The sequence below is a fragment of the Lutjanus erythropterus genome, chromosome 2, assembly GCF_056507025.1.
Source record: "Lutjanus erythropterus isolate fLutEry1 chromosome 2, fLutEry1.hap2, whole genome shotgun sequence".
NCBI classification, from domain to species: Eukaryota; Metazoa; Chordata; class Actinopteri; order Lutjaniformes; family Lutjanidae; genus Lutjanus; species Lutjanus erythropterus.
In genome coordinates this window covers 22139315-22163324 of record NC_139318.1, presented here as the reverse complement: position 1 = coordinate 22163324, position 24010 = coordinate 22139315, and the positions used below count along the sequence as shown (strand labels likewise).

The 24010-nt window shown below is 39.5% G+C and overlaps 1 protein-coding gene across 3 annotated transcripts in view; it reads right to left on the bottom strand.

Moving 5' to 3' along the window:
• itpr1a (inositol 1,4,5-trisphosphate receptor, type 1a) overlaps window positions 1–24010 on the bottom strand; it is a 110648-nt gene that overhangs the window by 58030 nt on the left and 28608 nt on the right. For 2 of the 3 annotated variants that reach the window (XM_084732676.1, XM_084732684.1), the window contains exons 7-35: window positions 22002–22100; window positions 20733–20816; window positions 19636–19782; window positions 19304–19399; window positions 18413–18457; window positions 15772–15926; window positions 13955–14054; window positions 13427–13587; window positions 13181–13322; window positions 12031–12189; window positions 11346–11518; window positions 10110–10229; window positions 9269–9463; window positions 8835–9086; window positions 8601–8742; window positions 8356–8509; window positions 8082–8272; window positions 7741–7873; window positions 7598–7652; window positions 7349–7514; window positions 6229–6402; window positions 6046–6120; window positions 5792–5929; window positions 5573–5698; window positions 4877–5077; window positions 4530–4781; window positions 3605–3730; window positions 3382–3510; window positions 468–588 (exon numbers count right to left, since the gene is read on the bottom strand). In XM_084732676.1, the coding sequence (XP_084588802.1) occupies window positions 468–588; window positions 3382–3510; window positions 3605–3730; window positions 4530–4781; window positions 4877–5077; window positions 5573–5698; window positions 5792–5929; window positions 6046–6120; window positions 6229–6402; window positions 7349–7514; window positions 7598–7652; window positions 7741–7873; window positions 8082–8272; window positions 8356–8509; window positions 8601–8742; window positions 8835–9086; window positions 9269–9463; window positions 10110–10229; window positions 11346–11518; window positions 12031–12189; window positions 13181–13322; window positions 13427–13587; window positions 13955–14054; window positions 15772–15926; window positions 18413–18457; window positions 19304–19399; window positions 19636–19782; window positions 20733–20816; window positions 22002–22100 (4111 nt within the window). Of the gene's footprint in view, window positions 1–467; window positions 589–2365; window positions 2393–3381; window positions 3511–3604; window positions 3731–4529; window positions 4782–4876; window positions 5078–5572; window positions 5699–5791; window positions 5930–6045; window positions 6121–6228; window positions 6403–7348; window positions 7515–7597; window positions 7653–7740; window positions 7874–8081; window positions 8273–8355; window positions 8510–8600; window positions 8743–8834; window positions 9087–9268; window positions 9464–10109; window positions 10230–11345; window positions 11519–12030; window positions 12190–13180; window positions 13323–13426; window positions 13588–13954; window positions 14055–15771; window positions 15927–18412; window positions 18458–19303; window positions 19400–19635; window positions 19783–20732; window positions 20817–22001; window positions 22101–24010 lie in introns of all 3 variants that reach the window. The other variant, XM_084732693.1, reaches the window with a different exon arrangement.

Below are 24010 nucleotides of genomic sequence, written 5' to 3'. Positions count from 1 at the left end.
AAGAAAAACTATGGATGTAAGCACAGGGGAAATATTTCTTTTGAAGATGAAACTATCAAAACACCTTTGCACCCTACAGTATGAAAAATAAGCAAAAATGTAAAAATGAAAAAACTCAAACATATTATGGAGTGTCAACATTTGGTTTCTTAATGTTTCTACATTTAGAAATCTTTCAGATCACTATACATATTTTTTCAAATTTGTCCAGTTTGTCCAATTTGTTCATGTATATACTTTTTACTTTTTTCACAATTTTAATACTTCTATCAATTATCAAATACTATTGAGTGAACCACTTTATCTTTGCTCTTAGTGATATGAAACATTTTATAGTACTCCAAGAAATGACATATAGAAATACCAATAAAAGCACTGATGGACCATTTCTATTGCAGTTACATAAGGGCTTACGAGACAGGGCTTTTTTATAAGTGGACGGAAATGCTGAAGGATCCTGATCTTACCAACATCAGAGAGCACCTTGATGCAGTTCTCAACAGAGCCCTTCTGGATTGGGATCAACCAGTTACAGTGGTAGACCCTGAACACTGCCTGCAACAGCTGGACAAAGACTGGCTGCCTGGTCTGAGAAAGAAGATACAAGGGAAAAAGCAAAGAGGCTGTAGAGTACGATATTTATATAAGTGGAATCACTTTTTTTTTTACATGAAAGTCCCATCTGTCATCTACAGCACCAACAGTGTGAACTTTGGCTTGGCCTTTTAGTATCTCTCTCTCTCTCTCTCACACACACACACACACACACACACACACACACACACACACACACACACACACACACACACACACACACACACACACAGTGATGTAGCTTAGCTGGTGTGACAGCAACTGTAGTCAGAACAGTGTGCTGGCTCAGTGGTGGTTCGTTACTTTTTCAGGAGACACATCAATCCCTGAACAGACAGTTGCCAAAACCCCACTGAGTGAAAATCAGCTTCAGAATACTCACACATACACAAATAACGAGATAAAGATATGTTCGGCAACACTTTCTGTGAAGACCACATCTTTTTCTTCTATGCTGTTGCGTGCTGGGGCAGCAGGCTGAGGGTAGCGGGCGCCAACAGACTTAACAAACTGATCCACAAGAGCAATGACATTGTGGGGGTGGAGCTGGACTCTCTGATGGCAGTGTCACTCCTTGATGTGCCGGTCAGCCACAGGAGTACATTTAGCAATTTAGCACAAGATCCACCGAGATGCACCACACAGCGCAACAGGAAATCATTCCTTCCTGTGGCCATCAACCTGCGCAACTCCTCTCTCAGAGTGTCAGACACTCTGAGTCAATAGGCTGACCCCTGGAGCTATTTATTCCACCTGTCAGCAACTACAACCCATAATTTATTCAATATTTACATACAACCGTGCACTACTGTCTGACAATACAATTCCTGTGCAATTACCCAAAACTGCAATAATCTAACTGTACATAACTGACTGAGATGACAATATTGTGTAATAACTCAACTGCAATAGTCTGTGCAATCATTCAATAACTCAATGAATTATACATAGAGCAGTAAAATTTATTTACATTGTTATATATTATAGTCTGATGCACAGTGTACATTATTCTTGACATGAATTATTTTCTATTTCTTCTATTTTTCGAACATATATAGTATTCTGTATGAATATATATATATATACATACATATTTGCTAATACAGATTAGATAACAAGGCATGCATCTTTTTACATACTAGTGTACATATTTCTGTTATACTACTGTCATACTATTTTGTTACATATTTAATAGACTATAAATATTTTTATAAACTGATTTTCTATTTTCTTAATTTCTTTATTCTTAAATAGTTTTTGAATGAATGAATACAGTGTGTTATGTGGGAATTCATAGTGAGTAATAATGCATTTATAATTCTTTATGAGAACATCATCATCATCATCATAATCATTTATGCAAAATAGATTCTTTTAAATGCATTATACTTTACGCCCCACCAACAATGAAAGGTTATGATTAACCATGCACCATTATAGATGCATCGATAAGTACTTTACTTAACACATACAATAACTTATGACTGTGCACAGACTATTTATAGCATACTGTGAGTCCTTACTACATTTGATTGTTGAGGTGATTCAGGGGGCGATTTTATGACTGTTGACATAGTGCATCAGAAAGCATTGTGTGTTTATGACTCTAGACATAAAGCATTATGAACGCATTACAATTCACTGTGAATGTCCCATAACACACCAGATGTGGTCTTCATAGAAAGTATCACTGAATTTTCTCTTACACCAACCAAGAATCTGCAGCACCCAACTCTGTGTTTTCCCCGCTGAATTGAATTACAACAAATACCTGAAATATTTTCCCCAAGAGAGAGGCCTGCAGAAATAAAACATGCATGGAAAATTGCCAAGATAAATCACACATACATAAAGAACATTACCATACATTTCAGAGACAGCTCTAACAGTTGTAAAACAATGTGATCCTGTTTGTAAAAATTATGAGACGATGGTCAGAAATATTTCTTTTGTGAACCAGAGTTGAAAGAAAGAATTACTATTATTTGAACAAATGACTGGTCACAAAGTTACTAATAGATCACTGAAAATCTATATTTTCTACGAATTTATGAGGTTGCTTATGTAAAAGGAGGGGGAATATCTGGGGTATCTACAAAGGAAATGATTCATAAGCACAATGGGACGCCAACAATCACAATCACGACAATAATTGGTCTTAACTTAGTTATATCCAATTAGCTCTACAGGACCATGACTAACACAATACTGATTAACACATTCAAATGGGAAGAGAAGAGAAACATTCATTCTCCTTAACCACTTGCAATGATGTTAATCAGAGGAAGAAAATTCTCAGAAGTTCCTCAGACGCACTAATTTTACCACTTAAGGAAGCACTTAACGTGAAAAACACTGCAGCGGATGGTTTGGTTCTAATCTAAAGTTGGGCTTTTGAATTAGTGGTTTGTCTGGAGAGTCACACTATTTTATTGCAATTACATGGAATAGCCAATATATATTCTCTGTGTACTTACATTAATTCTGATGGCCACCTGGAGCACATAAATGCACAGTTTGCATTAGTGCTTATTGTTTCCACGTTTGTTTTCTTGATTTTCTTTTACTAATATCAAATTTTCTTTCAAGACACATTTAAAAGCAAGCTGAAGTAAATGAAACATCATATCTGAAGCATTATAGGGGATGTAAGGTCCAAAATTTAAGATTATTTGAGTTTAGACTTTTTAAATACCTTGAAACCTTGTTTTCACATTCATTCAGCACTTTAACTACTTTTCCTTGCATAGTGTTTCATAACGCTGAGGCTGGTTGGTGGTTACATACCTGCAGGCTGGTGCTCTGGTCAGAGAAAGGTGAGCTGAAGAAAGTTGTCACAATGCTCATGACTGTTTCCGTCACATAACGCTCCAGGACTGTGTCTGCATGCTTACGATCACTTGTGTTGTTACACACCTGTATTCACCAAAACATAACCAATTTGCCTTTAGGTATGACAATGTCTTAAGTGAAGCAAAAAGTTGCTACAGAGCTGCTAGTTGTTCCTTACTCTGCAAATATCAACCAGGAAGTTCTCAAAGAGTTTCCACATGTGGTTTGAGGTGTAGATCTCCTTCATTTCCACCTCTGTGTCCACATAGCAGTGGTTCAGGAAGTTGATATAGGCAATCTTCACCTGAAAGTATAGGGTCAGGTTTAATGTAAAAATGTGGGGCCAGTCAAGGACACTTGGCAGTCGAATACTTCAAAGTAACACTAGACTTAGAATCTGTTAAATGTGGGATGATCATCAAACAATCCAACATTAATGCACTAAACTCCTTACAGGAATTGGCCACCTGTTGAATTCTTGGAATATAATATCCTTGGAATACTCCACACAAATAGGGTCCAGTATATCACCAGAATAACAGCTAACAGCTGCTAACTGCTACATGCATACATCTCAGCTAAATCAGCTGAAACTACCACCTCTTAAGGTACAAACTGGATATAACAGAATATCGCATGGGCTTAAGATAACTGGTTAGCACACTAATGTCAGTAGATATCTGCACTACACTATACATGGGCATCTTTGACGGTCAAAACTGTTATTTCTTCACATTCTGTTGATAATTTTAGTATTTGATAAATTAATTTAGACATTCTTACATTTTGCATCTTTGAATATTGCCTAGGGATTTATGATTTTCTTTTCATTGTGCAGTACACAAGATGCACTGTTAAACATAAAGAGAAAAATAAATGTAAAAAAAAAAAAGCCTGAATGAATAGTGAAACATATTGGATACACAACAGTAACAAATCCATGAGCAACGGGCCATAGAGTGAATAAATCTCATCTTTCCAGTTCTGTTGCTTTGTAAGCCTCTGAATTCACAGAGTGCCGGCTGAGTCTGCTCCATAACTGGTTTATAGCTTTCTCATAGCTGTCAGATCCTCAGCACAGCTCAGTCTGTGCCTTATCTCACCTCAGGGATGCAGTCCTCATGGGTCACCACCCGCACAATGTCATCCAGGGGTAACAGGGAGTTACACTTGATCTCTGTGTAGACATTCTTGCCCTCAGTGCAGACAGCCAGGAGCTCTACCAGGTGTATGTGATACATCAGAGGACTGTTCTCGTCCATGCGGTCACGCTCCGATCGCATCATCTGCACCAGTGTCTGGAAGGAGGCGCGGTCATTATAGAAGACCAAAACATCTTCGCCAGCATTCACCAGCTGTAGGAAGAAAGAAATACACACAATGACATCAGGACACGAGGAGACTGCAGGATTGTTCACATAACATTTGATAGGTGGTAACGAGGCGTGACCTCTGCCATGACGATGTCCTGACACTTTTTGATGAACTTATTCTCAGCTTTGACAATAGTCTGAAGAAACTTGAGGTACTGGACGTTGCGGCCGTGTGTTTCAATGCAGTGGACAAAGTGTTGAACCACACGCTCATTGATCTCGCTGCACAGCTGGAAGTTGTTCATGAAGATGTGCTGCATGGTGACTGCTTCCAAAATCTAAGCAAAAAAAAAAAAACAGAGAGGAATGATCAAAGCGTTTTATTTGTAAAATGCACAATGCTACACTTCTGAGCAATGAAACTCTTATGGCATGGAAATCAACAGTTATGTAATAAGAAATAGTAGAAATTACAGATTTTTAAAGCTCATAAATAAGGCAAGAGAAATAAAAACACAGGCATAACAGACAACATACAGTAAAAAATATTTTCACAGGTTATTTAATATAAATTATTTTCTTAATTGTGATTTTTTTTACATTCATTGTATTTTGAATACAATTTGTCTTTGTAAAGGGCATAAAACTGATAATGCTGGTTTTAAAATTAAGGAGTAATTAGTTTATTTTTGACAAGCCATCCCAGACTAAAAAACATGGGGAATATGGGAAATGGGAATAGAGTGTTAAATATTGTTGATGTTGTTTCAAATCTAAATCATCCATTCTTATAGTAACACTGTGTGTATGAAATGTGTGGCAGGGTTGCTCACCCCTGGGTTGAGGAAAAGGTTGATATGTTTGTGCAGCAGGGCTTGGTTCTGCTGATTTCCTGCACAGAAATTCTGTAGAAACTGGTGAGCAAGCTTCATGATATCCTGCATACGCAAATCTTCTCCCTGGATGGCAAGATGAAGGATGTGAATGCTTTTCCCCATTTACACAACAACCAGCATGTTATTGAGCAACATTTCAGTGGAACCTCTTGATACCTTCTCGTAGGGGATCTGCAGGAGCTCAAGGACGACAGCGTGAGCTCCCATGTTCCTCAGCAGCCTCTGCTGCTGCTTCTTGCTCTTCCTACCTGACAGACCTTCTTGGACACACAGCCTGCTGAGCCGCAGCAGGATCTGGTAAAGAAGAGTGAGAAGAGAAAGAAAGAAAATGTGAGGGGGTGAAGAAAGTGGGAAAAAGGCTCTTGGGTAGATAAAAGCTTGTTAACCATCTTTCAAAATAAGATAGTTACCTCCTTTACCACCCTGTAGTTGTAACTGCTTGTACTTTCTGCTTTCTTTGGTTTGTCTGTGCCCCCTGAATCCCCCTACAGAGACAGACAGACACAAGCATCACAGAAAAAGCCTTACTCTAGTACAGACACTTTTCTAGATGACTGGCTTTTCAGTGTCTTTTGATGTCCAACATACTGCACCTTTTTATGTTCTGGCTCAGTGGAGAGCCCCTCTCCTGCATCCATGCCCTCGTCTGGCCCCTGCCTCTTGTACACCCACAGTTCAGACTTCTCTACGATAGAGCGCAGCTGGTCCAAGTCTGACTTTATTTGCTTGTAATTTTCCACATCTTGGCTGGTGACCAGCAGCTGGACCTGTGAATACATACGTTACAATATAAAGTACAGAGCAGAGCAAACTGGGACGGCAAGACGATTCTGATTTCAGATTCAAATGTTGCTGTTAATGCATTTGTGTATGTGCACATACCTGGGTCTCAAAAGCAAGAGGAACTTCACTTAAACCGCAATGACTTTCATTGCTCAAGTTTTTTTTTTTAATTTAAAGACCTTTATCATTTTTTTTATACATGATGAGTAGAAGGCAGCTTGATCTCACTTGCTTGATCTCTAGTGCAGGGAATCATAGCCCCCCAAAAAACATTTCAAAGAAAGACTTTTCACCTCTGCATTGCTATATTAAAAAGTGCAGATGTTTGGGCACAAGGACCTTTATCAAGACATAGCCATCATAAAGTGACTGCTTGCATGCAGCTCATAAGTGCATGGCAGTCCGCAGCTCTGATGGAGAGGTGACTATAGTCACATGCAACAGCTCACTCATTTAAAACTGTCTATCAAAATATATAACATCCACAAACATCTGGGTGATTGGCATCCATGTGTCTGCACTGTCTCTGTTGTGACTGGGACAATTTATTTTCAATGTGGGTTGTGATTAAGAAACGAACCAAATTCTTCCAGCCAAATTCTCTCTTCTTCTTTGAACTTGTGGATGATTGCCAATCCTCCAGTGATTTCTCAGTGGCTCTTTTTCCCTTTTTACTGAAGTGTATTTTGTCTCATTCCTTATTCCTTTTCTGCTCATGAAGACCCTGGCATAATTTGGAAATAGGTTTATTGCTGCCCTGCTTATATATTTCAACCAGAATATCTATCAATGCCTTGCCCTCCTCAGATATGTCTGGTTTTATCTTTTTTTTCATAGTAATCTCTCCAAAATGTACCCCTGAGTCAGTGTGTTATACCTTTATCCCATCACTGTCTCATTGCTTCAGTTGTGTATATACTGGTAGGATACCTGCTTAAAAGCCTGTAAGACCTCTTGCCTCTGGCTGAAGTGTCTAAAGAGCAGGTGGAGGGCTCTGGACACCAGCGGAGGATAGTCATGCATGGTTAAGTGGAGTAGGACCCTCAAGAAGGTCCGGCCACCATGATCATCCAAATCCAGCGGGGTGTTCTCTTCACTAGACACACACAGAACACACACTCAAATGAAAACACATCCTTCTCTCTTGCACGACTCTTTCTCTCTTAAAAGTAGAATTACCTTCCACCAAATATCCCCTCTGCCTGCTCTTCTATGTGTTCAAAATCCAAAGCTCCTGAAATAAAAAAAAGACACCTGTAACCAACAAAGTCTATTTCATTGGCCCCACATTTGTGTAAAATACAGCCACAGGTTAAGCTGACCTGGCATGTTGTTCGGTCCTTCAACTGATCCAGTTACAGATAACTCACTCTGGGAGTTGCTCTCGTCAAACTCCCTCTTAAATATGGACAGCAGACAGGAGATCCTGTAGTCCAGGCGCACATTCAAGATGAACTACAGGACAGGACAGAAAATAAGATTTATGTGAATATTTTGGAGGACGGAGGGACTTTGTCCGAGGGTGGAGGGAAGGGATGGGGGATATGAGGAAACTCAGTGTAGTCTGTTATGTTTGTGTTTAGCCATTTGTGCTGGTTATGGTATATACATTCTTTGGAAATAAAAAGATATTGAAAAAATAATAATATTGCATGTTCTTCACCTGCAGGATCTCAATGATCTTGAGCTTGGTGTCCATGACCAGTATGTCCTGTTTCTCAGGCTCAGTCTGGGTCTTGACTGTGTCTCTGCTGGTGCTGGTGTTTGAAGTTGTGGGAAGGAAGCCTCCTCCTCTCAGGACTACTTGAGACATCAGCTCTCCGACGCCATGAATGGACCTCATCACGTTACTGCCTGGAAACCAGCCACACACATGCACATCAACTTCATGTCGATGAGACATCTGGTCCTCCCCTGAGCAACCATACTGTTCATACCTTTACTCTCATCGTCTTTGTCCAGCTTGTTGAAAGGGAAAATGGTGCTCACATGGACACAGTCTAGAATAGCCAGCAGGATCTTGGTTAGTCTCAGCAGGTCGCTAAAGTTGTAGAAGCCAAAATAAATCAGGTTCCTGGCCAGATTAACCACCTAAAAATGGAAGATAAAGGAATTAACCATAAAATAAATGTGACTACGATGACATGAGTGTGATTCTATACGGAGAATTTGCCAGACTGACCTCAAAGGTGAGCTTGTTTTTCTCTTTATCTGCAAAAGGGAAGCTCTGACACACCACATCTCTGAGGTAATTCTCAACAAACTCCATGGTCTGAGAGAATCGCTCCTTAATTTCATCTTTAGATGTTCCATCATTGTCATAACTACAATAAGACGACAAAAAAGCACAAATTAATCGACAACAAAGAGACAAATTCTCTACAATGAACAATCTTTCACGTCTTCATTTACTCACTCATCAATGGCGATCTCTGAGGGGATCTCAGACCAGAGTCGAGCATATTTGACAGGTGTAACCTGCTCCTGGGGATCACGATCCACATGCATGTGCAGCATCATGCGGCAAAAAGAGGCCCGCAGATCATAAGGCAGGTCTTCATCGGACATGCATCGCAAAATCAGGTCCACGTCCAGCTGGCCGGAGATCTTGTTGATTGCCAGATACTGTCGGTCCAAACACATCCTGGCAAACAGGTTCAGCTGGTACCTAAAGTGGTAAATAAAGACAAGTAGAGTCATTTTTTGAACACCCCAACCCCAAGTTGTTTACCTACCCAGGTGACCCATTTGGCATATACATAACTGTTAGGTTCATTTGAACCATATGCTGATTCAATCTGATCTTCTTCATCCCAGTAAACCACATGGAAAATAAAGTCCAGTAACTACCTGTAATAACTGATCACCTCCTGGTCCTCCTTCTGGCCCTCCTTGGCATCCTGGGCCAGCTCCCTGATGCTTTTACTGCGGATCTCTTTATTGCTGTCTTTCCAGAATAACCATACCTCCTCCTCATCCTCCTCGGACTCCACAGAGTTCTCCCCGAGCGGTGCTCCCTCGATCTCAAACCTCGACAGCACGAGTCTGCGGGTGGAAGGAAGTTTTTTGTTAAAGGCTGATGGAAAGAAAATGAGCAAGAATCTGTGACAAATTTGAACAAAAGCATGAGGATACAATGATTGCAAGTGTCATTACTGCCTCAAGCTGTAAAAAACAAAATAGAACAAGCCTAGTAAACACATCTTTACTGCTATAGAGACTAAAGCTATAACAATTTGTCAATTAATCAATTAGTAAATCAGTTGATCAAAATAAAATTACTGTAGTTGGCAACTATTTTGATGACTGATTAATCATTTCAGTCACATTTTAAGCAAAAATGTTAAACATTTTCTGGTTCCAGCTTCTTAAATGTGAGTCTTCTTATTAAACTAATGAAGATTAATTGACTGATTCATCAAAACAGTTGTTGATAAATTAGCCATCAATCATCTCATTATTCAATAATCTACTCCATGCATGGTGTCTTCAAAATAAGGACCAATTAAATGACATATTACAGCTGTTGAGAGCAGATGTTGTTTTTAAATGATAAATACCTCTTTTGATTTTGAAGTAGCCTAAGTGAAGTCATTTTCGTTGTGTGTCTCTGTGTATGTCACATGGTGCACACTGGTGTTACGAGGAGGATGAGGCAGAGGTAAGTAGAGGTCGAGGAGGTACTACTCACTTAGTTTCTATGAGGATGTCGGCATTAGCTGGATCCAGCACTGCGTTACAGATGAGCTCCTGTGTCACAGGGATGGACTTATTCATTGACACACACAAGTCTGACAGGTAGTCCAGGAACCTGGACACACACACACAAGATATGCAAAATTCAATCAGCCGTAGTGCTTTATAAAGCACCAGAGATATGTCATCCTGCAAGAGCATAAAATACTTCCAGAGTGAATAATGGTCCAATGTACCACACATTCCCAGACACTTTAATTTGATCAACTTAAGTACACTGATATCATAACTGTACGGGACAAGTTCACATCTGAGACTGGGTTGCACCAACAAAGATTAATTCAATCTATGATGAGTTCTGATCAACTTTCATGAAAATCAGGTTTAAAATTAGTGAATCCAGATTTAAAATTAAACAAAACCCTTTTGCACATTTAAAAAAAAAATCTCAGTTTAGTCAACCCAAGTTTTGTGATGTAAAACTGAAATTAAAAAGAGTTTAATTGATATAGAGATACCCAAATAAAAATAATAATGATAAAATACCAAAGTTGCATTCTGTTGGAAAGGGGGAAACTCTTAACATTTACCTTCAGCTGATTTGTATTCCTTAACAAACATTCCACTGTTTGCTAGCTTGAAAAAAGTTAACAAAACGGTATTTTGTGTGGTAGTTAGCTAAAAGGTTAGTTAGACTAGTTAGCCTTCTAATAACGGGTCAGCAGTGACGCTCTAATTTCTCCTCCTTTGAGACAAACTAATGAAGCACTATGGTCAATAATAGAAGATTAAAAATGGACAATTACACTGTACAAAGGAAAAGGAAAAAAGACACTGCCTGGGAGGATCAACCGGAATAAATCAAAGAAGAGATGCATCATAAAGCTCAACTGGGTCAAGTATGTCCCCTAACTTTCTTTGAGGAGCTTGATTTTCTTTATGCTCAATCCACCTCAAAATGGCATCCATTTTAAAAGTTAAACCTCCTTGAGTGTAAATTTAAAGTTAATGCTGGATCACATTTTAAATTGGAGTTGGATAAAAACTAAACTGAAGATTAGAGAGAGGTTTATGTATAGAGGGTACCGTATGATCAGGAAGTATAGATGACAATCAGGATATAAAAGATGCCTATTAACACATTATCTTACAAATCATTTTATCTTTGATTCTGTCTTTTACCCAGTTCACCATGTTCATGGTTCACATACATACAGACTGGCAGACAAACCTGGGCTCGCGGTTCTTGCGGACCAGGCTAACAAACGTGTCGATCTCTGCAGCAGTGATGTGTTTCTCCAGCAGCTTGCGGTTGTTATGGAGCAGAGCTGTGATCGTGTCCTCAGCCAGGACATCATAGCCAATCTGTTTCTGCATGAAGCGAAACTGTTTGGCTATATACTCCTGTGAGACAGACAAACAGTCTAAGCACACAGAAACCAAACTGAGACGGCACAGACTCACTTATTAGCCTAGCTGCTTTATCTTTAACCTTGTTATGTCTATATCCATTACTTACATTGACTGATACAGGCCATCTGTGTGCAAAACAACGGAGCATGTTCACAAGGACCAGACTGCCTCCTTATTCGTCCTAATTAAATGACCTCTCTAACAATTACACTGTAATGTGTTTAAGAGGAATCGAATGTTCTTAGAAAAGGGGGATGTTGTATTTCACATTTACATGCATTTGTTAGAGGATGAACTCGAATCACTATGTGGCTCTGCAGAAAATTTGATAAAGGCATTTTTTGTTTTGATAATCACATCAGAGCTGCTATAGAGCAAAGGCCTCTTTCACTTACTATTGGATTTAATCACGGAAATTTGGAATGCACCTTTAAACAAACTCCAGTGGCACGTACACTGATGTGACACAATGCTGGTGCTCATACAGGCCTGACAAACTGTACCTGGTTCTTGCGGTAGTCCTGCTGGGAGTGACGCAGGACCCGATAACACAGGCGGCAGATGTGTCTGAAGGGGGCATGACGCTGGTCGGCCAGTTCCTCCAGTCGCAGCATGGGCCCGTCCCCACTGTCTGTGAACGGGGCCTGCAGCAGCTTGAAGATCTGAATGCAGCAATAAGGTTGTGACAACTGTAACCAAACTGAAGTTAAATTCAGAAGACCATGCTGATTCAAATGGCAGGCCAGACAACCACGCTGCTCTGAGTTATGACACAAGAGTGTTGCAAGGTTTAGGAGAGGAGGTTAAGGAGAGTTCAGTTTTTTAAGACAGCCAGAAGAGTTTGTTAAAATGTTACACCCACTGTATCAAAGGGATAGTCTGTATTATTTAATGTAGGGTTGTATAATGTACTTCAGTCAGCTACAGTAGATGGTGGTCAGCACACCCCCAGTTTGAAGAAGCAGAGAAGAGTTGAACAATGAACTTGTTGAACAGGGACAGACAGCCTTTTCTGACATTATTCAAGCCAAACATCTCTCTCTCCAAACCCACCTAACTCCATAGCTGAGATCAGTAATTTTACCTCTCAGGACACAGCAGTTGCTGGTCTACCACTGCCTTGATCTGTTATTCTTTTCTGAAGGACAGTTCACCCCAAAATCTACAAAAATGACATACTTTTCTTACCTGCAGTGCTGTCTATCCGTCTAGATTGTTTTGGCGAGAGGTGCACAGTTTTGGAGAAATCAGTCATAGAGATGTCTGCCTTCACTCCAGTATAAATGAGTTAGATGGCACTCTTGTGGTGCTCAAAGCACCAAAACACCAGTGTCTCTTTACAGAAATCATGACCCGGTTACTCAAGATAATCCAGAGATCAAGATAATCCAGAGAGTTGTGAGTGGTTTTAATGTATAAACTATTTTCTTTCTAGTAGAAAGAAAGTAGTTCTGGTAGATTCTACTGTAGAAATAGAATAGAATAGACCCTGTCCACAGCAGTCTTTGCTTAGCTTCTGTGCTGGTACTCCTCTACGCTTCTTCAAACTGGGAATGTGCCAAGCAGCAGCTACTGTAGCTAATACACTGACTATCAATAAGTACTTTATACGACCCCTCATCAAATAATCTGACTATCCCTTTAAGGCATTACCTGCTTGAGAATATTCTGTTCCCTCATGAGCTTCTGTCGCTCCCTGTTGGGTTTGTTGACCATGATCTCCAGAACATCCTGTCCATTGTTGGGAATATCCACCACAAAGAAAACCAGATCCTCCAGAAGCTTGGTAACCGCTCTGATCGAACAAGCAAAAGAGACACACAAAGTGGTATCACATGGCTACCTTTTTTTGTGTTAGAAATTCACAAACTGGCACCACTAATGTATTTTATACTGTACCTCCTCTCATTCTGTGTGATTGTGCCTTTTTCCAGCTTTCCAGCAATAGAGGCCAGCACTTTACTGGCATCATTGGCAAAGTCAAGGTCTCGCACTTCAGCCGGAGAGACGGGCACAATGGCAAAAGCTTCTTTGTCCTCTTTCAGTGCTGAGGTGCCAATCTTGAATAAAAAAAGAGATGCACAACTTTGTCAGCCATGAGAGCAATATAATTTTTTTGCACATTTAGAAGTGGTCTCTAGGTCCTCTTGTTTCCAATCTTACCCCAAATACTCTTGAAAAGCTCTTGCAAAACTTGATATTCTGTTCTGAAATACTTCTATAACAACAGGGAAGGAGGGGGTTGGACAGAAGCTACTTCAGCTCACAACAGTTGGTTTAGATTTTGATTACTGGTGACCACTTGGTGACTCATAAAATCCAGACAGAAAAGCCAGACAGAATTTCTGCTGTCCTGTACAGAGTCTAGTCATGACAAAAGCTGAAACATGTTACTGGTGATATACTGTTACACGAACTGTCACTCACACGCAGCATGACAGGCTTTTCCTCCTCCTTGTCAATTGGCTGGTTGGTGCTGTGAACCCATGTGTTTGTGCACAGGTGTCTGAGGCGCACATACGAGTTCCTGAAAACACATTTTTATATTTTTATTTATGGTTGCATCATTTTTTGGAGCACGCATACTAGATAGCACATACTGATGCCTGAAAAAGGAAGTGTTTGAAATAACACAACACCTTCAATCAAAAATAAAGCAAGCTACCCACAGAAAAAGTGCCATTTTTGATGACCGTTCAGTAGATAAAACATTATAAAGTTACCTCTATAGGGGCCACATGTGCAAGACAACAAGACAAAGGGCCCTTAAGGGTGCTCTTCCAATGGAGAAAACATAATAAACAGCTGTCTTGAGTGCACTTCCAATGGAGCAAATGTGATAAAGGACCACTTACGGTGCCCTTCTAGTGGAGAAAACAAAAAAAAGTGCTTTTTAGGGTTCCCTTACAGTAGAGATAACAAGATTAAGTGCTCTCCAGAGTGCACTTTCAGTGGGGAAAATGTGACAAAGGTCCCTCTAAGGTGTCCTTCCAGTAAAGCAAAGACAACTGAGTGCTCTCTAGGATCCCCTACCAGTAGAGAAAACATAATAAAAGGGCCCTGTAAGGTGATAAGGTGCCCTTTGAGTGCCCTTAAAATGTTACTACTTTACTCTTGGGTCTGACACTTTTATTAACTTTTCATTTCTGTCTCTGATTATAGAGATCTGTCTGTTGGAATAGAATAGAAATGCTTAAAATATTCTTTCTTACAAAGGGCTTTTAACATATTGGGACTAGAGCCTAAGTTCACTACCTAATAGATCAGTCCAGTAGTGAATTTTCTCATTTTAGTCGTACTTCTATATAGTGACTAGATGGTCAAGAATTTAATAGTGGATATGTGAGGCTAGATTCAGGAGAATATTACACACAGGGAGGTTAAGCTTGTATTTTAGTACTGGGATGTGTTCCAACTTTGGAGGATAATCTGTCTTAAGTCTTAACTCCATTTGCAATTTGCTGTCTTTAAAGGTAACCTCTTGCAATGTAAACATGTCAAGATTCATCTAATATTTGCAGGTAATAGTGGGGAACATAAAGTCTTAAACGCCACTGTGAAATTTTCAGACTGTCACACACGGCCTTTGGCACCGATATTACTTACTGATCTCTGACTTACAGTAACTGTTTTCAGTTACACTAGAGGAAAAACAACTTTTACTTCAAGCTGCAGCAAGAGCTACGTGTTCACATAACACCCACATAAATTCACAACAGCTTCCTCTTCCTTAAAACTATTCCAGTGAAAGTCACAGCATTTCTAGTGAACTAATGTGAGCCAACACACACGTTGTTAATTTGTCACAGATGTGAGAGACCCATCCACACCATGAACAAGTAGAAACACATCTTCTCACACACTAATAAGGGTCATGCAAGGAACATGAGCCGCTTGCTGCAACGTATTAGTGTGAATAATCTTGTCTGCGTAACCATTATTGTGCGTAACAGCAAGTCACACACTCTTACAATAAAAAGGATGAACACACACAATATTTTCCTAGTTTATGGTTTTGAATGCATACTATGATGACTTAATATACAGTGGAAGTCCCCTACTTGCGACACGTCTTTTGTTTGGTTTTCAGTGGAAAGAAGCCTTAACTAGGCCAGAAACACGTCACCACATTATTTTTATTTATTTATTTTACTCTGTGAATTGACAGGGACATTGCACAGCTCCTTGGCTGTACCAGAGGTTAGCTATAAGCTAATTTTCATCATTTTTATCTGTCTTCCTACCTGGGTACCAGTGAATCTCCCCCTCTTAATGTAGTAGGGTCAAGCTCAAATATGGAAGAGATGTCATTGCCATCAGGAACAGACACAAGGGTGTACATGACTTTGTCCTGCACATTTCTCAAACGGGCCCGTAAAGCTTCCTGTTCCGAGTCCAGCTGGATGGAAAAGGCAAAACAGAATATGATAAGAGAGCGCCAGCATAGCAAAAAAAAAAAACTTTAGAGTAGTAGTAAGATAGTTTAGATTATTTGATTTAGGAATCAGAATCAGAGAGGAGAACCAGCACAGATGCTAAGAACTGCTGAGGACAAGGTCACCAGGAAAAAAGTATTTTAGCCACTTAAAAGGTTTGCCTGAGGAAAAATCTATTTCAGTTTAAGTGTATGCTATATTTAGAATATTTTCACTGCTTTACTTTGCCACAAGACAGCCTTTTTTGACAGGAAACCACCGTCACACAAGCCAGATATTGCTCTCTCCAAACCAACCAAACTCCATATGTAAAAGCAGAAATTTTACCTCACAGAACACAGGAGTTACTGGTCGGCCACTGCCTAAATCTGTAGTTTGTGTTATGCTGTGACCTTGGTGTTTACAAGGATAGTTTAAATTCACCAAAGACACACAGTAACACAAACTAACTAACAGATCGAGGCAGTGGAAGAGCAGCAACTCCTGTGCTCTGCCAAATAAAATGACAGATAATGCCTATGGAGTTTGGTTTAGAGAAAGCGATATTTGGAAATAACAGCAGTTTTCCGTTAAGAAAGGCTGTCTGATGGCAAGAAAAGCAGTGAAAACTTTTTAAATATAGCGAGCACTTAAACTGATATTGATTTTTTTTTTTAGGTGGACCTTTTTAAGTGGTTAAAATACCTTTTGTTGGGGACCCTGTCCACAACTGTTCGTTGCTTAACTTCCATGGTGGTACTTCTCTGAGAGAAACTGCTTGCTTACAGAGTAAGTACCTCATTCAACTCTACTCTAAATTACCCTTCGACTATCCCTTTAAAAACCACACGCAGATTCTTCCTTTGAGCAATTATCTACCACGTTTGTGTCAAAATCAATGACAGCCAGGTTTTTTAGTGAAACACTTAACTGGGAAGAGGAAAGATTTCTAGGAAGTGACTCAAAATAGTGAACATGAAATATGGTGCATGAGGCAATAATCGTTCAGAGTTCACTTTTCTCAACAGAGCATCTGTTTTTTCCCCTTTGTTAGTTGTATTTTCTCTATGAAATGTCACAGTCTTCATTCAATAAGCCAGTAATGTTTGCTAGACAACCATGAGGACTAAACGACTTCATCAAATCAGTCAGAGCTTTAAATGGATTTCAACATCTGGCACAATTAAGTAAATATCTTGGTTTCTGCAGTTGAATACTGCTTTGATTTATCAGTCTGTTTATGTATTTATCAACCCTTTACTTAGCCAGGAAGGTCATATTGAGATACTAGATCTCTTCTTCCAGGACATCTTAGTCAAGACTTCGCACATGCAGTTTCACATTCAAGACAGTTTCATTAGTTAGGTACAAAACAACAGAAGGGACATTCAGGTCATATCAGTGATATCCATATCACATTTCTTTCTTTCTTTGTTAAAGACCTTTAAAGGTATTGAAAGACGGGAGTGCTTTCAAGGAAATAGCATTTTTCAACTCCTTCCATGCCTAGGGTACATTTAACAAGCTCTGAGTGCACCCTGGGTACATTTAAAAGAAATGGACCCAACTGCAATGAATACACCCTCACGATAAATTGAGGGCTATTTTCTTTTGCCTGGGACATCGGTGACACTTCAGTTTCTTTTGTGTACTGTTTTTTTCTTCACTGTAGCAGCAAGGCTGTAAACTCAGGAGCAGACCGACTGTGAGCTGTTTCACTTGTCACCGCGTGGTCAGCAGATGTGAACAGCTTCATGTTCACAGTCACAGCCTGTTTAGCGAGCTGCAGGAGAGAACTGAAGCGCCAGTACAGAAAGATGCATTCATAGTGAGAAGCTGCCATCTGCTGGTGACTGAAGTACAACACCATCTCACTGTGCAGAAATACATCCAGCCATCTACTGCTGGTAGTAACTACAGTACTGCAGTACTGCAGTACTGCAGGGACATTTAGGCCAGGGTTTGATAAGATACACCAGTAAGCAAACTGGTAACATACCGAAAGGTATATTGTTACTATGGTTACTTGTAGTTTACTATACCCTGGCTTTTCAGCATTTATTTATTTATTTATGATTTATTTGATAGGGACAGTCCCTAGAAGAGCTTTTAATGAAAATCAGAGATTAATACAGTGAGGTAAAAATAGGGGAAGTTGAGTGCAGCAAAATGTCCTAAAGCTAAATAAAAACTGAGTACAGAAAGATACAATAAAACACACATTTAAAAATATTACATTTAAAGACTAGACACGTAAATGTTAGTGAAACACTATCCATAACTGGGCTTGAGAAGTCCTGCCAGCCAATCAGAAACAAGTATCTTCTTGTGCCACAGTATTACAGCATCAAGTTGGGCTGTAAATCTATTGAACAATAACTTATTCAAAATTTATAAACAATGACAATTTATTAGGGATTACTGACCTATAAATGTTACCAACTCTAAACACTGTCTTTGGCTAACTTACTGAGGAGCGGGACTCCAGACACTCTTCTTCATACTCTGGATTCACCTGCAAAAATAAAAAGAGGTTCAAGATTTTGCATAAATTCAAGATATCACCCAAAATAACATTTTCTGTAATATCTGTAGAGTTTAAAGTGTAAATAGACAACTTTTCAGCTCCCTAGCGTTTCCCAGTAGTATTGTTGTGGCGCTGTGGCAAAGACAGCAGATGTTGTGTTAGAATCTGCTTCCCCATCAATATGTGATGGTGATGACCTTTAGCTTACTCTGCTCAACCGAGGTGGGTACCACTACACCATGTATGACACATGTTGTTCACTAAAGAGGCAAATTGACGTTTTCACAATTGTATGTTAAATTTGGGAGGAGGTGGAAGCGATGGTAATTATGTGCACTGCACGGTAGTAACAGCACTGTCTGAGTGATGTTATTGCTTTGCACGAACAAGTAACTACAGCAGCGGCTGATGAAAAAGCATGAATGTGTTTATTTGTGTAGTTTATAATGGAGACATCATATTCCCTGGACAAAATGGTGCCCAGTGGCTGACAGATTTGCATAGAGGCTTATAAGGAACCAGTCTAAACACAGATGGTGTCATTATTCTAAAGCCATTACACTGTGCAATCACTTCGTAATGATAAGTTAATGTAAAAAAAGGTTTCTATATCCACTTTAAATTCAGCTTAAAACTGTATTTTCCAAGTCTTAAACGCTGCTTTACACATCTGAGCAACTGAAATACCTTCAAATAGCACAATAGCAATACCTAAGACATACTACAACTACTACTACTAATAATAATAATAACAATAATAGAATAGAGTTGATGTTGCTTTGTTCTAATTGTTTTTATTAAGTATAAAAAGGAGCATGTCCATGTTGCACTGACCTCTGCAGCCAGGTAGTGTCCAGTGGCCAGGTGTTTGAACCTGAACAGGCTGTTCCAGTAACCAGCCCCCCCTCGACATGGATCATGCTGCACAACCTGATACCAGAGCACACACACATCAGTTACATCTTTCACCAAGCTATTTATCAGGTGCTGAGGGCTGAACTGCTGAATATACTGTGAAGTAAATGCTGGGAAACATATGTATGGTCTTCTCTACAAAAGGCTTATTTTATGTTTACTGTCATACAGAGACCTGCTACACTTTACTACATTTTAACAACTTACAACACATACCACAATCATCAGGTTTAAAAAATATTCTTACTCACCTCTATCTCCCACAGGGCTTTGCTGCTGGTTGCCGAGGTAGCTGACTGCCGTCCAGTAGTGCGGAGGAAAACATATTGTTTTTTTCTGTGATCATCACACGTGAGGAACTTCTCCTGCTCTGCGTGAAATAACCGCACCACGTCGCCCTGGACAGAGGAAGAACGTTTCTTACTGTCGAAAATATTCAGCTTAACCCTTAAACCTCACTGACCTGTTTGGTGGTCACACAGCTATTACAATCTCATGCTTTCCAGCCAAACATTGTTCAAGTCCAAAGATTTTTATTTAAAATTTTATTTGAGACACTAAAGTCTGCAGCTACATTGGATATGTCAGGCTTAATTTTTGAGAGATGTGGATAAAATGAGCCACAACACATCTAGAATAATTCCATTTCTTTAAATAGTGCAGTTTATTAGTGAGTTTATTATTTTGCTCAGTGTAAACATCCTATAGCCTCATACAGCCTATAGCATGTTTCAGATTCCACAAGATGCCCCCATGGTAATAAATCAGAAGCTAATCCAATTAATATTTAATGTTATTTTAGACTGATATTTACAAAATAACATATGATCTCTGTAGATATCACTTACAATCAGTGTGGACTGACATCAGTATCCCAAAATTAGCTTTAATCTATTCAAACTTTTGTTAAATATTTTGAGGAGGCCCTTTGACTGGACCTACTGTAGTCACAGCTATTTTAAGTGGAACAGCCCTGATGTAGAGCTGTCGAATAACCAGTAAATCTCATTTGTAAGTACGTAATGTAGACTGATAATACTGGACTGAAAACAAACAAAGCCACCAGCCCACTCAGTTCTGATGAGGGACATTATACAACATCTCTTGCATAAAAGTCGCTTACATTCTCTCATTATGGAAACCTTTCATTGATTATTTCAAGGCTGTATAGAACCTGCTGTATGTACAGCCGGTTCTGTTAGTAAGCTGGTATGGTATGTATGCATGTTTATATATCTATCCCTTTCAATAGCTAGAAATTGTCTTTTGTACCAAAATTTATTTAAAAAGATTTTATAAAAGCATAATAAAGTGTGTCTGTTTTTCTGGTAGCCGCTGTGAGACAAACCCCTTTCAGGATGATCTCCTGATTGTCGCTCCATTTCATAAACAGGACGATCTTCCAGCTGGTGTTACAGTTGACCGAGTTCACCTGAAAAACAAACAATCAGAGACTGACATTACTGTAGGTATAATCTCCTGGCAGTGGGCCAACACTGTGAGAGCACTGCAACAACACTGCAAAGGTTAAAGGGATAGTTTAATGTTTATGGAGTTTAACCGTTTTCCTCAGGGTAAGACAATGAGGTAGTTGACTTTTCCTTTTTTGAAAAAGATAGTATAAAAGAATTTTTTTATAAAGATTGGTATGTTGTCCAAATAAATTAAAAAATCCCTGCTAAAAGCCGAGGCAGCAGGTAAACAACGTGTATGCGTGTACTTGAAAAGAAGTGTAATCAGTGTCAAATCCAGCAGTGAAAAATGTGTAACTCCCTTCTTTTGGAAGAAGCTGATATCAGTGACTTCTGCTTAAAGGTGCAACATGTAAGAACTGACCACCTGTTGAATTCATACTTCAAACAGATAGGGGGTAGCATGTCACCAGAATAACCACTAACTGTAGCAGTCATTAGCTGGTTAGCTCAGTTAGCCGTGCAGTTAGCGGTCCAGAGCACCAGGGGAGTGTTGATATTTATCCCGCTAACACAGGAGCTGTGGACCACCGAGAGGAAGAATTATTCAGGCACAACGTAATATCATGACACAGCACAGGCCACGCTCAAAGGTTAGCATGCTAACTTCAATAGATATTTCTGCAACACAATACATAGAAGTGTTGACATAATGTCAGCATGTTACTTCTTCACATTTTATTGATAGTTTTAGTTACTTTCTTAACTATTTTTGACTAAAATTCTTACATATTGCACCTTTAAATAACAATCATTTGACATACCTGCCTACAGTCATATTTAAGGTACAAATTATGTTGTCTTCCTCTTGGTAAACAAAAACAATTGTTCAAGCCCTTTAACTGTCTCTGTGTTTATGTGAAACAACTGCAAGGTACTTTGATAAAACAACAGATGTAATGTAAAGCAGCTCAGAGCAGTCTAGTTATGAGGAAAAAAAACCTTCAAATGCAGTGTGAGCTGTAGTTTAGTGCTTAACTGCACTAAATATGGAGGACAAGAAAACAATCCTGTAGTGTTTCACATCAGGCAGCTAATAACCAAGCAGCAGTTCTGAGAAAAACACTATAATTAGATTGCACACAGCTGACGCTCCCACAGAAACATCTGAGGAGTGAAGATGAGTTGCAGCGGTTCAGTCAAACCTCATTGCACCCTGGATTATCCACGAGCTGGTGTGTGCTGGCATGGAGCGGCTGGCCAGCATTCACGGGGTTAAGGACCACTTTGTCCCCGATCACCACCTGCAATCACACACAAAACAGACGCAATAAAATACAAAAATGTGGGGGGAAAAAAGAACAGAATTTATGCAATGTAATCCTCACACAGGCAGAGATGCCAAAGAGGGTCTGTGGGACCAGAATTTGAGTTATTTAAGAAAGTGGAGAACTACCAGGACCACGATGACAGAACAACTTGGAGCTAAACTCTCTTTAAAGACAGGAGCTGTGGATTTCAGAAAGAGCCCAGCTCCACCCATCCATCACCCCGTGTGACTCCCCAGTGGACATTGTGAAGTCCTTCTGCTTCAATCTGCAAGAAGTTTGGGTGGTTTATTCAATTCTGACCTTTGATAGTCAAGTAAAGAAGGTTGTTCAGTCGTGTTTCTTTCAACTTAAATGAATTAAAAATCAGATCATTCTTATCCTTAGAGGACTTGCACATGGTTGTCCATGTCTCTATTTTTTTCTGTTTAGATTTCTGTATTGCCTCTATTTCTAAGGCCTCCCACCATCGCCTGCAACTAGTCCAAAATGCTGCTGCTAGGATTATCACTGGGTCAAGAAAACAAGATCATATAACTCCCATTCTGGCTTTATTGCATCAACTTCCTGTGCACTTCTGCACTGATTTTAAAATTCTACAGTTAATCTTCAATTATTTACACGAACAGACCCCTAATTATATCAAAGCTATTATTATTATTATAATTATTATTATTATTCCTGGGTACCATTATCACTGATCACAAGCTCCATCACAAATAAAGCACAGCAGAGGATGTACTTTCTGCAGCAGCTGAAGAAGTTCAATCTGCCAAAGTCAATGATGGTGTACTTCTACACACAGTCCATCTTCACCTCCTCCATCACCATCTGGTGCACTGCAGCCACTGCCAAGGACAAGGGCAGACTGAGGCACATCATTCACTCCACTGAGAGGATGACTGGCTGCAATCTGCCATCCCCCCAGGACCCGTGCGTCTCCAAGACTCTGAGGTGAGCAGGAAAGATTTTGGCCAATCCCTCCCACTCTGGACACAAACTCTTTGAAACCCTCTGTTTCCTCAGGCAGGAGGCTGTGGCCCATGAGGACCAATAACATCACACTACAAGAGCACTTTCTTCCCATCTGCAGCTGGTGTAATCAACAAGGCAACATGAGCCCCACCGACTCTGACCATTATTCTGCTCTACAGTCACTACATGTTACATTAACATTAAGTCTCAACATCTGTCTCGATGTGTTACACTAAAGGGATAGTTCAGATTATTTGATGTAGGTTCTCAGAGTGGCAAAGTAAAGCGGTGAAAATATTCTAAATATAGCATACACTAATAGTGATTTTTTTAAGGCAGACCTCTTTTAAGAAGCTAAAATATGTTTTGTTGCTTACTGTGTCTACAGCAGTTTGTTGCTTAGCCTCTATGCTGGTCCTCCTCTCTTCTTCTCCAAACTGGAGGCATCTATTGTAGGTAATATACTAACTGTTGATAAATACCTCATACAACCCCACTTCAAATAATCTGAACTCTCTCTTTCACCAACTTTTTGTTGGATGTATATTGCACATATTCTTTATACTATGAGCTTTTGCACATTTCTTAGTTAATTTCTTGCACTAACCTGCACAAACTGTACAGCTCTTTCGTTTAATAGACTTTTACAAGATATATTTCGTATATTTTATATTTTATTTACATTAAATTTCTATTTATTATTCTCAACTTTTGCTAAACTTAATTTTCCTTTTTCCTCTCTCTCACTAAGTTTATTTTTGAGCACCAAAAAACCAAGGCAAATTCCTTGGATGTGGACACCTAACAATTAATCTTTTGTGCTTTCATTTCCATAAAAATATTTTGTATTTAGCAATGTGTACTCTGTGGGAGAACATTTCTCTGAGCCAAGTGTGACTCAGTTGCAGTTA